The sequence below is a fragment of the Marmota marmota genome, unplaced genomic scaffold (genome assembly GCF_001458135.2).
Source record: "Marmota marmota marmota unplaced genomic scaffold, marMar, whole genome shotgun sequence".
Taxonomy (NCBI): domain Eukaryota; kingdom Metazoa; phylum Chordata; class Mammalia; order Rodentia; family Sciuridae; genus Marmota; species Marmota marmota.
Genome location: NW_025999998.1, coordinates 11534012 through 11545636, shown reverse-complemented (window position 1 = coordinate 11545636; position 11625 = coordinate 11534012). Strand labels below are relative to the sequence as shown.

The 11625-nt window shown below is 39.9% G+C and overlaps 1 protein-coding gene across 1 annotated transcript in view; it reads right to left on the bottom strand.

Annotated features, from left to right (window-relative positions):
* The window catches only part of Tjp2 (tight junction protein 2), an 86994-nt gene that overhangs the window by 2223 nt on the left and 73146 nt on the right, over nucleotides 1-11625 (bottom strand). Inside the window, exons 18-22 of the mRNA XM_048806779.1 lie at nucleotides 5853-5953; nucleotides 4491-4703; nucleotides 3060-3170; nucleotides 1573-1902; nucleotides 227-312 (exon numbers count right to left, since the gene is read on the bottom strand). Of these exons, the coding sequence (XP_048662736.1) occupies nucleotides 227-312; nucleotides 1573-1902; nucleotides 3060-3170; nucleotides 4491-4703; nucleotides 5853-5953 (841 nt within the window). The remainder of the gene's footprint in view (nucleotides 1-226; nucleotides 313-1572; nucleotides 1903-3059; nucleotides 3171-4490; nucleotides 4704-5852; nucleotides 5954-11625) is intronic.

Sequence of the window (11625 nt, the reverse complement as noted above, 5' to 3'; positions counted from 1 at the left end):
GGGGGGGGGGGGGCTGGGAATGCAGCTTAGTGATTAAGTACTCCTGGGTTCAATCCTTGGTACTATATATATATATATATATATATATGCGCAAGATAAACAGTTGGACAAGGGTTGAAGGGAATCCTCTTGTTCTGAAATCTGGGTAAAGAAAATTCTTCCTTCAAGTCAAAGGGTTAAGAAGCTCCCTCCTTAAGATCTTTGTTTCTGAGTGAGTGACTCTTACCTTGTGTGCTGGGGCAGGCTGGCATCTGGCTTGTACGTTTTAATTGGAACTGCATAGATATCAGGATGCTTCTGAGCAATTTCAATCTGTGGCAATTAGGAAAAAAGAATAAGAATGAAAAAATGAACCACTGAGCAATTCACCTGGCTGGTTTCTTGCTGGCCCCAAGGTTGCCTCATATCCTACTTCTTCACCCACAGAACTCCAGTTTCCATAGTTACGTGTACATGTCAAATAAGAAAGACATTTAAGAGAAATGAAGCCCTGTCAACATGCGACAACATGGAGGAAACTTGAGGGCATTGAATGAAATAAGCCAATCCCAAATATTTATGATCCACTTATCTGAGGTTCTTAAATTATAAAATTCAGAGACAAAAAGGAGAATGGTGGTTGTCAAGGCTCGGGGAACAGAGAATGGGGGTCACTGTTTGATTGGTACAGTTTTACTTGGGGAGAATGAACATATTTTGGAGATGCCCGGTGGTAATGGTTGTACAATGAATATATTTAATGCCACTGAACTATATGCTTAAAAAGAGTTGAAATGGTAAATTGTATGTTAAGTATATTTTATCACAATAAGGAAAATAATATGAAAAATGTTTAAATGCTCTTGTGACAGACTTCAATGATGAAAACTTCATCTGCTGGGCAGATTACACATTGTGGACTTTTACTTAAGTCTTTTTTTTTTTTTTTTTCTTTTCAGACAGTGTCTCACTGTTGCCCAGGCTGGTCTCAAACTCCTGAGCTCAAGTGATGCCTCAGCCTCCTGAGTGGCTGGGACCACAGGTATGCGACACCATGCCTGGCTCCACTGAAATTCTTCTTTGACATTGCAAGGTCATATATGCAGACAATACGGAAGTTCAAATGGCTCAGAAAGTACAATCAATAGGCCTTTTCATTTTAGCAACCCAATGTAGAGGTAGGACTGATTCTCTGGCAAATCTGGGAGCAAATGCAGACTCAGTTACCCAATAAACATCACAAACGGTCTAATTAAATAAAGTTACTTCTGGGAGGTCCTGATTCTCTTGTTGTACTCCCCCATTCCAGAACCCAATACAAGGCATGAAGAACAGAAGTATGAAGTTTGAACTGCAGAATCTTATTCACCTAAACTATCAGGCTTCTTGACTGGAAGAAAAAAAAGGATGTGCCAACAGCTGGCAAACCAGAAGCAACACACATAGCACTGAACATCCCTGTCATGTTCCTGGCAGTGGAAAAAGAACTGTGCACCGTTATACTGAAATCAAACCTACTCACAACTTATTGTTGACATACCCAGATCCTCTAGTGGTTTAAAAACTATTAGCACCCTGCCCCCACCAAATTACCCTTGCATTCTGTGCTTCTTGGAGCTCTTGCATTCTCTGCAATCTTGCCTTGTGATCCATCTTCTCAAATATTTTGACTTTGCCCAGGACTGATCTGGGAGTGTTGTCTTGCTCCTCACTGCTCTCCCCAACCTCCTCACCCTCAGGGGGAGGGACAGGAGTGGAGGGCTTCAGGATAGATCTTCCATAGGCAGGTTTTGCTGCAACAGGGGGAGGACAACCTTTGGTAGATACCCCTGGAATTTCATTACCAGCCACGGTAGAGGGGTTTAACTTGTATTCCTGGTTTTTAGAGAAGTCATAGGATTCTTCCCTGTTCTGGGTTCTGGCCTGCAAAAAGTTAATGACATGTTTTTACCTTGGGCTTTTAGTTTATTTTCAAATCTATATTAGTGATTTAATACACTCCATTTCCTGATCAGTTTCCAAGGGTGGTCAACAAATACCATTCAAATGAGAGATCAAATATGGCAGGGCAAACAGCCACTGGTTGGGCATCCTGAGCCCTACCTCAGGTTGTCAGAAAGGGCTGGGAGGATATCCATTGCTACACACAGAATAAACCTTTAATAATTTTGTACCACAGGATACCAGAATGTTGGAGAAGACCTCTGAACAAGTCAACTTTGGGAGTGGGTTTCTGAGGTCAATTTGCATTGTGTGTGCATGCCATGACTGGAAGGCAAGACCTGTGCCAGCCAGGGGTGAAAGAGATTGGGGTGTGGAGCCAGGAGGGCAGCACACCATGCTGACAGCCACTTCTCCTTCATACTTTGCTTCTAGCCCTCCTTGCAAATGTTCACTGATACACTGTATGAGGTCACTAATTGCTCTTCTCAGCTTGCACCATCAATTAGCGTTTTCTTCTCATCTATATTTTTGAATTAAATAGAGAAACTTTTATTGCAGGGTAAGGAAAAGCTTTGATTCCAACCAGGGGTAAAGAATTATATGCTGTATGCTTCTATGCCTCTAGGTTGATTCTGTTCTTGATGACAATTTATTAAACAAATAAATTAAGTTGCTCTCATAGTGAGAGGCATTCTAAACAATGGTAATGATTGTTTTCTTTAGCAAATCACCAGGAAGGATTTTCTGATACATCCAAATCAGATTGTGGGCAGAAAACTTTAATTGGACAGAAAAAAGAAAAACAGAGATTCTGAGACTGGTGATTCTGGGCATGCAGCATTTGTCAAATTTGTTCTTCCTTCACAAACAAAAACTTCAAGAATTGTATACCCTCTTAACGCAGTTTTTCCCTCCTTTTTTTTTTTTTTTTTTTTTTTTGGCCTTTCCCTAATTTTGGGGTTCACCCAACAGCCCACAGAATACTCTCTCTAAAAGAGAACACAGTGAGTCAAAACCATAATCCAACACCATCTCATTGTGTGTGCTCCTCTCTGGCTATCCAGGGGGTCTGGGAACACCTGCTTCCTCTTGGTCCCCAGCCTGGGCTTTCCAGCCTGGGCTTCCCAGCCACGTACCTTGGGCGGCTCAGGTTTGAATGCCGGGGGCGGGCTACTGTCCCTAAGTTGATCTCTGCTAGCAGCCCTCCTCGTCTGAGCTCGTGGCTCTGGACTGGGTTTCCTTATGCTCTACAAAACATAAACGTGCATTCACAACAAGAACATCCAAGCAGAGAGCAGAGAGCACTCGTCTGCTTTGCTGGAGTTCAGAAATAAAAGTGTGAGCCAGAGCTTTTTACTGAAAAAGCAGATAGATACTGGGTACCCTCCTATGAGCTTAAGACACATTTATGATGCTGGCTGCATCCAGTGTAGTAGACTCTGCCTTTGAAGTACAATTACCAAAAAAAAACCCTCCTAACATCTAGTGTGTCATCAATAACTATTAACATTACTAAAGCATTTGTTCATTTATATCTGTAGATATTCAGAAGTTATTCTTTTATTCTTTTTGTAAATTTATTAATTTTTTATTTTGAGACAGGATCTCGCTGAGTTGCTTAGGGCCTCACTAAGTTGCTGAGGCTGGCTTTGAACTTGTGATCCTCCTGCCTCAGCCTCCAAAGCCACTAGGATTATAGGTGTGTGCCATTGCACCCAGCCAGAAGTTACTATTTACAACTTGTCTAGCAATATATAAATTTTTTATTGTGGTGATGGTATGAGTTTTTCTCCCCCTTCAACTTATTTTTTTTTAATAATTCTATTTCATAAAGAAAAGTGTCATTCATTAGAATGAATTAAATTGCTAAAGGGAAGTTTATAGCAATAATTATCCAAATATATTTGGGTAACCTTGTCTACAAAGATCATTATTCTGATATTCTCTAAAGTGCAACTAATAATTGCTCTGGTCCTAAATTAATGCCTACGTAATTTCTAGGACCACGTAAGCTGTCAAATCACTGGATACTGGTTGCATGGTACATTAGATGTATAATTGATCATAATTGCAATTAAAAATTGAAATAGAAAAGAGAAGGAAACTGATATGGAAACACTCAGAAGCTCTGACAAGATTAGAAGGTTAAAGGCAGAGTGGAGAAGAAAAGCAAGGGCTCCTAAGAGTACAAAGAGAGAGAGACCTAATCAAAGGTTACAAGTAAGTACAGCAATACCGTATTTTAAAAAGAATATTCAACTTATAATTTAAACAGCTGGCACATAAAGCCATTCCATTTATCCATCACAACCGAGGGCAGGGGTGTGACAAGCACTGAACACTCAACCTCTGCTGATGGCACTTTTGGGTCCCACTTTCCCAGGGATTGCAGCCACAATGATACAGGTGCTGACTCTGAGTGAAACTCCCTGGCAGTCTGCTCCAACCCTTAGGAATACCTTCCACAGCACCTGAGTTAACAGGTGTCCAGAAGAATTCAAGTGAGACAATGCAAGACTCTCCTTTCCTGCCCATGGCCTTGGAGCCCGGTGCCAGCCTCGCCTCACCTCCTCGTGCTGCACCGGCTCGGAGGAGCGGGTGATGGAAGACACCAGCGGCTCCTCAGCTGGCTCATCCAGCTCATTGTCAGTGTAGGCACCTCCTTCGCCGTCCGTGTCTTCAAAGTCACTGATGAGGCGGCTGTCGCAACTCAGATAATCCGCGCCCATGGCAGTTAAGTAGGACATGCGGTCTTCAGGGTCATCATCCATCCCTTCCATCTAGAGGAATTTGTTTTGGAGGGTCAGTGGGGTCTGACGTGGCTCTTGGGAGTGTGGACTCAAGGAAACTCCCAGGGACATGGCCATGTGTCTGAAACCTTGATACACCCTAGATGGGGAGGGTTCCTTTATTTTCCTGAAATCACTTGGCTCTGACTCAATGTTGTCACGATGTCAAGTGTGGTTCAGGGACTCCACTTAGGAACCCTCCAGCCTATCCTTGCTACCATCCATCCACAACTGAGCCACATTTCCTCTGGTGGTTGTGCTTTTCTTCCGTAATCCAGCTTCACTAGCCTTTTCTCCTGGTATCTGTCCCTTAGTAATAAATGCACACTGCCCTGTGCTACACACATCTCCACTCATCTACAAGATTCTCAGATCCCTGTGCGACTTGTCCTCCCCAGGGAGCCTTGGAGAGTATAAGCACCTGAAAGATGCTTATAGATACCTAGACTAACCATCCAGTTCCCAAAGTACACGACTTAATCAATTCTGCAACAAAATCATCACTAGAAAGGCTCACAAACTACCTCAATTCAGCTGAAGTACAGGACGCTAGCACCAAAGACTCCCAGAATGAAGGGGATCGCAGGTTCTACAATCTTTCTCTGTAGCACAGCCATGCATAAACTCTATCTATGGAGGAGATGCTACTCAATTTTAGAGGCCTAGCACTTTAATATCACCTATTCAGACTCCTAGAACTATGGTCCATTCTCTACCAACCTCTTTTCTAAGCAAATAATTCTAATTCCATTAGCTTTTCTTTGGGTATTAATTTTTAATCATGTTCTCCATGGTCCTCAACCTTGCCTCTCATCTCCACTCTAAGTTTCCCATGTCTTAGTAAGCTTTGGAGCTCAGCACAAGATCTTGTAAGCTCTGATTAGTGTACTTGAAATACAATACTAGTTACTACATTAAAAGTAAAAGGGGAGTGAATGTAGGGCCACATACATCACATTCTGCATTAAAAACAAAACAAAACACCATTTGTTAGTTTGTTGGAAAGTTTGTAAGATTTCAGACTTGAGGAAAACACATATTGGAATCACTTTGGCCATGGTATTACTACATTCACTGCCCTCTTGAGGAAGATTCAGAACACGAACTCTCACCTCACAGCAGCACGTCTAGGCCACATACCTTTCCTTCAGAGACCCAAACTGCTTCTCCTTGCTGATGCTGAATGGTGTCCTTCAAGCTGCCAAACCAGCTATCATTGGCTGAACTGAGGTTGATTATAGCTATATAAATGTAAACAAAAAGATTTACATCAATTTCCAGAGTAATGTTTTTTCAAGAAGCTCTCTAACATAATTCATATGTCTTTCTGTCATATTTGAATATAAAACTCTGGTAAATTCAAAAAGCCTATGTAAATCCTTTTAGTTGAATATAATTTAAGCTATTAACCACCTAGTTGTTACAACTTACATTACAGGCAGGTGTTATAAAACTAATAATGGGTTTATTTCCAGAATATCTATTCTTTAGAAATGCTACCTTTAAAAATTCTATTTTTAAAACAATACATTTTCAGCAGCACAGCAAGTCTAAAACAAATAAAATTATATTTTAAAGATCACTGTGGGACACAGTGGCACACGCCTATAATCGCAGTGACGGGCAGACTGAGGCTGGTGGATTCTAAGATCAAGGCCAGCCTCAGCAACTTAGCAAGACCTGGACTTAAAAATTAAAAAAGAAGAAATTACATAGATATGAATATGATAAATAAGAAAAATAAACACTAATATACTAAGTATTAGGAACACTTATATCATTTTGAGAGTTGTCAACACTTTTAGAATATACAAACAGATAAACCAAGCTTGGCTGGTATATATTCAAAGAATGAATCTTTTTCTATTCAGAACAAAATATACCTCACATAATAGCACTTACTCTGGGTCAGCCAGAAACTATTCTAAGTACATAAACTCTATGAGGGAGGTATTGCTGTCAAGACCATCTTACTGATGAGAAACCAAGGCACAGTTGTGAAATTAACTCACCCAAGGTTTCACTTCAAATAAGAAAGGAAACTGGACACAGACTCAGAAGTTTGTCCTTGGAGCCTACGGTCTTAGCCAACACACCACACAGCCCATTGGAAGACACAAATTTAGAGCATATATAAAATGCTAACAAAGTGCAACATATGCAGTTGCTCTTTACCATATGTACTAGAGATAAACCAGACAAGTAAAGTGGTCCAAAATAATAGATTAAATTGTGTCTAAAATTATCAGACTGCAGGTAAATTGGAATTTAAAAAAAAAAAAAACTGCCATGGCTTTTTATTAGAGGACATAACAATATATATCACTTCTAAAGCCCCAAAGAACCATTAAGCAACTATGTGAGCAACTTTAAGTTTCCTTCAGAGTAACATATAGTTTTCTTTCATTTAAGAAGTTTCAACACTGACCTTGGAAAATCCTGAATGAGCTTACAATTTCCTTGGTTATTAATTATTTACAACATTAGAACAAACCGATCCATCAGGCAACCCAATGAAAATTAACCTTGATGCCATGGATTTTTGTGTCCTTATCATGGTACTTCACAAAGATTAGTGTGCTTATTGCTAAAATATGATGCAATGCACTTACATACAGAAGTGAGATTGTGCACCCCAGAGACAAAATAAGTGACTTGCACTCAGTGTAAAAAGAATGTTAAGCTCTCTGTTGGGGTGATCTGGTTACAAGTACAGTATGTATTTATCATAAAGAAAATCTAAAACTTAACTTCTATATAAAAAAAGGAAAGAAAATCTAAAGTTGATAAGGCCACTTAAGAAATGCAGAAAATATGTTCATGCCCCTTGATAAAATGAATGAAGTCACAAAACCTCTGAGTTCATATTAATAGTCAAATGTACAGAACAAAAAAAGAAGAGCTTCCCAGTAGCGAATTTCCTGGGCCACATACAAAGGTAATACCCATCCAAGTTGATAACGTCTAACTTTGACCTGTTACAAGCCTTCATGGCTTTCAAAGTAAGAAAGTAAAATTCTCAAAGCATCATCACTCAGCCACTCCCTGGGCTGGAAGCACCAGGACTCCAAGAGCATCCATGCCTGCTGTGAGTGTGGTCTGTGCTATCCCAACCCCAGACAGGGAGGCTGAAAGCACGAAGAGCAGCAGCAAAGGGTAACACGGTACTGGATTGGGGAGAAATTGGGAGTGATTACTAATTGGGCACAAACGATCTTTTTGAGGTTATGAAAACACTCTAAAAGTGATTGTGCTGGTGGCTGCACAACTCTGAATATATATAAAAAACCATGAAGTGGATACTGTAAATGGGGACACTGATATGTAAGTTATATCTCAATAAAGCTATTCCCGTGGCCATGTCAACACTGAAGTGCTAAGTGGGCAAGCAACAGCAAAGTGCTTGCTAAGAGCACAGCTTGTCATCCTTGTCTGCTTCCTGTGGTCAACAGACTCTGCACTCCCTGGGGAAACTGACAATCATCTACTGCAGTTTGCATTTTCTCGGCTGGTACAAGATTCACTTTTCTCCCAAGCTTTTTTAAAGACAAAATAAAGGTATAGAGATTTGTTCTTTACAATATGATGAAAGATAAATAAGTGTAAAGTAATATATATCACTCATAATAATCAGTCGTATTTGTTCAGCACCTCCCAAGTCCCAGGACTAAACTATTCAAATTCACATTACTGAAGCCTAGAAAGCTGACCAAACAGCTAGACTATCCCACAGTGCTTCACAAGGCCACAACTTAACATGGAGGGTGGGTTTCTAAGTCCATAATTCCACTTCAGTGGTCTTCCAACTATGAACTCAGCACTTTGAAGACCCTAAGAACACATGTAATTCAAACTTCATTTTTTTAAAAATAATTCTTGTAACATGTACATGTAAATGCATTTTATCTCATATATTATTAGAGGACATAACAATATATATCACTTCTAAATATATAAATTGAGAAGGGAAGGCAAGTGTAACAACTTACTATGACAAGTCAACTTGGTTTTGGGCAAATCTCAGAACAAAGTGTTTCTTGTTTAACTGGGACTATCTCGAGATTATAAGGAAAGACATTTAATATTGCCATTACTAAATACTCATATTTAGAAAAGAGGGTTTTCTTGTTACTACGTAGAAAGGGGGAAAATAGGATATTGAACTTAATGAGACTACATGAAACATAAAGCTTGACTTCAAAGTGCTGGGTTCTTCACAGCAACCTTTATTATTCTCATTTATTAATTCATAAAAATACCCTAAATTTAAAATCATAAAAAAACCACAAATATTAATTCTGCCTAAGATTCTGCTGTTTAGGTTTGAAAACCAGTATTTCTGGTCATGGCACATACCAGTAAGTCCCAAGATGTCAGACTGATTAGGGGGTGGGGTAGGAACACAGGGCTTGGTGAGGACATTGTTCGGCTTTGAGGAGTCAAACTTGGAAGTCTGGAAGAAAATTATCAAAGACCACTGGACAGAAAATGGGGCTTGCTGGCCAAAGTTGTGCGGCACGCTGCAGCACTTAAGATGATTCTATGTAATAGACTGGCAATTCATATTGGGATTAGGTCCCTTCAAAGTTCTAGAAGAAACTCAATGCCCGGTGTTTACACTTCAACCTCTGGCTCTCAACTTCCTGTCTAGCTTACACAAGAAATGACCTGGTGTGCCAGGGGAGTTCTTTGGGGTCTTGTTGTTGTTGTTGTTTGGTTGATTAGTTTGGTTTGGTTTGGGTGGGTTTGCTAGGGATTGAAATCAGGGGGACTCAACCACTGAGCAACATCCCTAGCCCTATTTTGTATTTTATTAGAGATAGGGTCTCACTGAGTTGCTTAGTACCTTGCTTTTGCTGAGGCTGGCTTTGAACTCACGATCCTCTTGCCTAGGCCTCCCGAGCCACTGGGATTACAGGCGTGCTCCACTATACCCAGCCCAGAAGGGGTTCTAACCTATGTTACACACATTTGTACCCTGCCTGTTTGCTAGGCCTGATGCTGGTCTCAGACACATGGAAGTGGATAATGTATACTCTCTGCCTTTAAACATCTTGTCGTAGAGCTAAATGAGGGGTTGCTAAATGCTCTATCCACAGAGGCCCCCCCAAATCCTCAATCAGAAGTTGATTGTGGCCTGTGCTTCAAAGAGAAAATAAAGCTGACCCAAAGCTAAGAAAAGAGAGTGCCTACAGTCCCTGGCTACTTCCTTCAGCCTGCTCTCCTTTTCATCCAGCCTTCATCAGCCTGGTTCTTCTATAACCCATTATTACCTTTCCTCATTTCTCAGATCCTCACATGAACCCAGAATTATAATGTCTGAGGGAAGCTTCTAGCCATTCAGTGGACTTCAAGGCAGGGTTAAAAATGAAGTGGGAGCGGGTTTTAATCACTCATGAGGACATAGGCTTGTTTTCTTATCTGTTAAAAGGAAGCGTTGCATTACTGGCTGTTCTAAACATCGAAAACGTGAAATGCTCCAAAATCTGAAACTTTTATAAAGCCCAAACCATGTCACAAGTAGAAAACTCCACACCATGAAATTCTGTTTCATGGAAAAAGTCTTTAAAATATTGTTATAAAATTCCCTTCAGACTATATGTCTACAGTATACATAAAACATAAATTAATTCTGTGTTTAGACTTGGGTCTCATCCCTAAGATACCTCATTATGTATAATACTCCAAAATCCCAAATCCAGAACATTTTGATCGTAAACATTTTAGATAAGGAATAATCAACCTATATGATCCTTTTTTCTCATTGGAATAGTATGTCTGTGCTATAAGGTACATGTGGTATTAACACAGCATCACAGATACTAGAGAGTACAGTTTTTGAGACATGATCTAAGTTGTCCAGGCTGTCCTCGAATACAGGATTGCATGACCAAAAAAATTATGTAACTCTTGTAAACTCTTAATTGCTAAACAAGTCTCCTGCCTCAGTCTCCTGAATAGTTGGGACTACATGCATGTGTCACTGTGTTTGGCTTCTACACAGGATCTTTGTGCAGACATCACTGGGCCTGTCTTCTAGCCTAAAAAGAGAAAGGCCGGACCACTGTTCCCTGCTGCTATGGAAACAGTAATAATAATAACTACTACTAGTGGTTGTAAAATGACAGAAAAGATATGCATGCTCATGCTAACAGCACAACCTCAACAATGCCCAGCAATCTAGCTTATGATGGATCATTTCCTCCTGTGCATTTCATTGAACTGTCAGTTTTCACCAGAGTGAAAGTGATGCATCTTTAACAAGCAGCCAAGTGACAATAAAACAAGAGGCTTATGTGTGCGCGTGCACACACACACACACACACACTTACAAACCCACTTCCTCCTCAGTATCAGAGAAATGCCAAATATGACAAAGGTTGATGATAACTGGCACTGAACCCTAAAGAGCTATCATTATTGAATGGGTATTACATCTGTGCAGTATCCTCATGATGCTCCCAGAAAATACAGCACTTGCATGACCAAAAATTTTATGTAACTCATTTAAACTCTTTAATTATACCATATTCACAGAACTAGTCATTTATATAGACAGACATATATTTAGTTACTAAAATATGCCATATTTTTAGACCATTTTAGTTTCATGAGTAATAGCTGCAATGGGTCTTTATTTCGGGGACTTAAAAAAATCCTGTTATGGAAAATTCTAAACATGCACAAAAGCAAAGGACAGTTTAATGAACTCATATACACAACAAGCAACTTCATGACTACCAATTCCTAGCCAGTCTGGTCTTATCTATATACCATCTTCTCCCCTCCCTGAAGTTTACAGAAGCAAATTCTAGACATTCTACTACATCATCCATAAGTATTTTGTTTAGTATATATCTCTAAAAGATAAGTATTCTTTTGTTTTTTTAAAATACAATCACAGGCTGGGGTT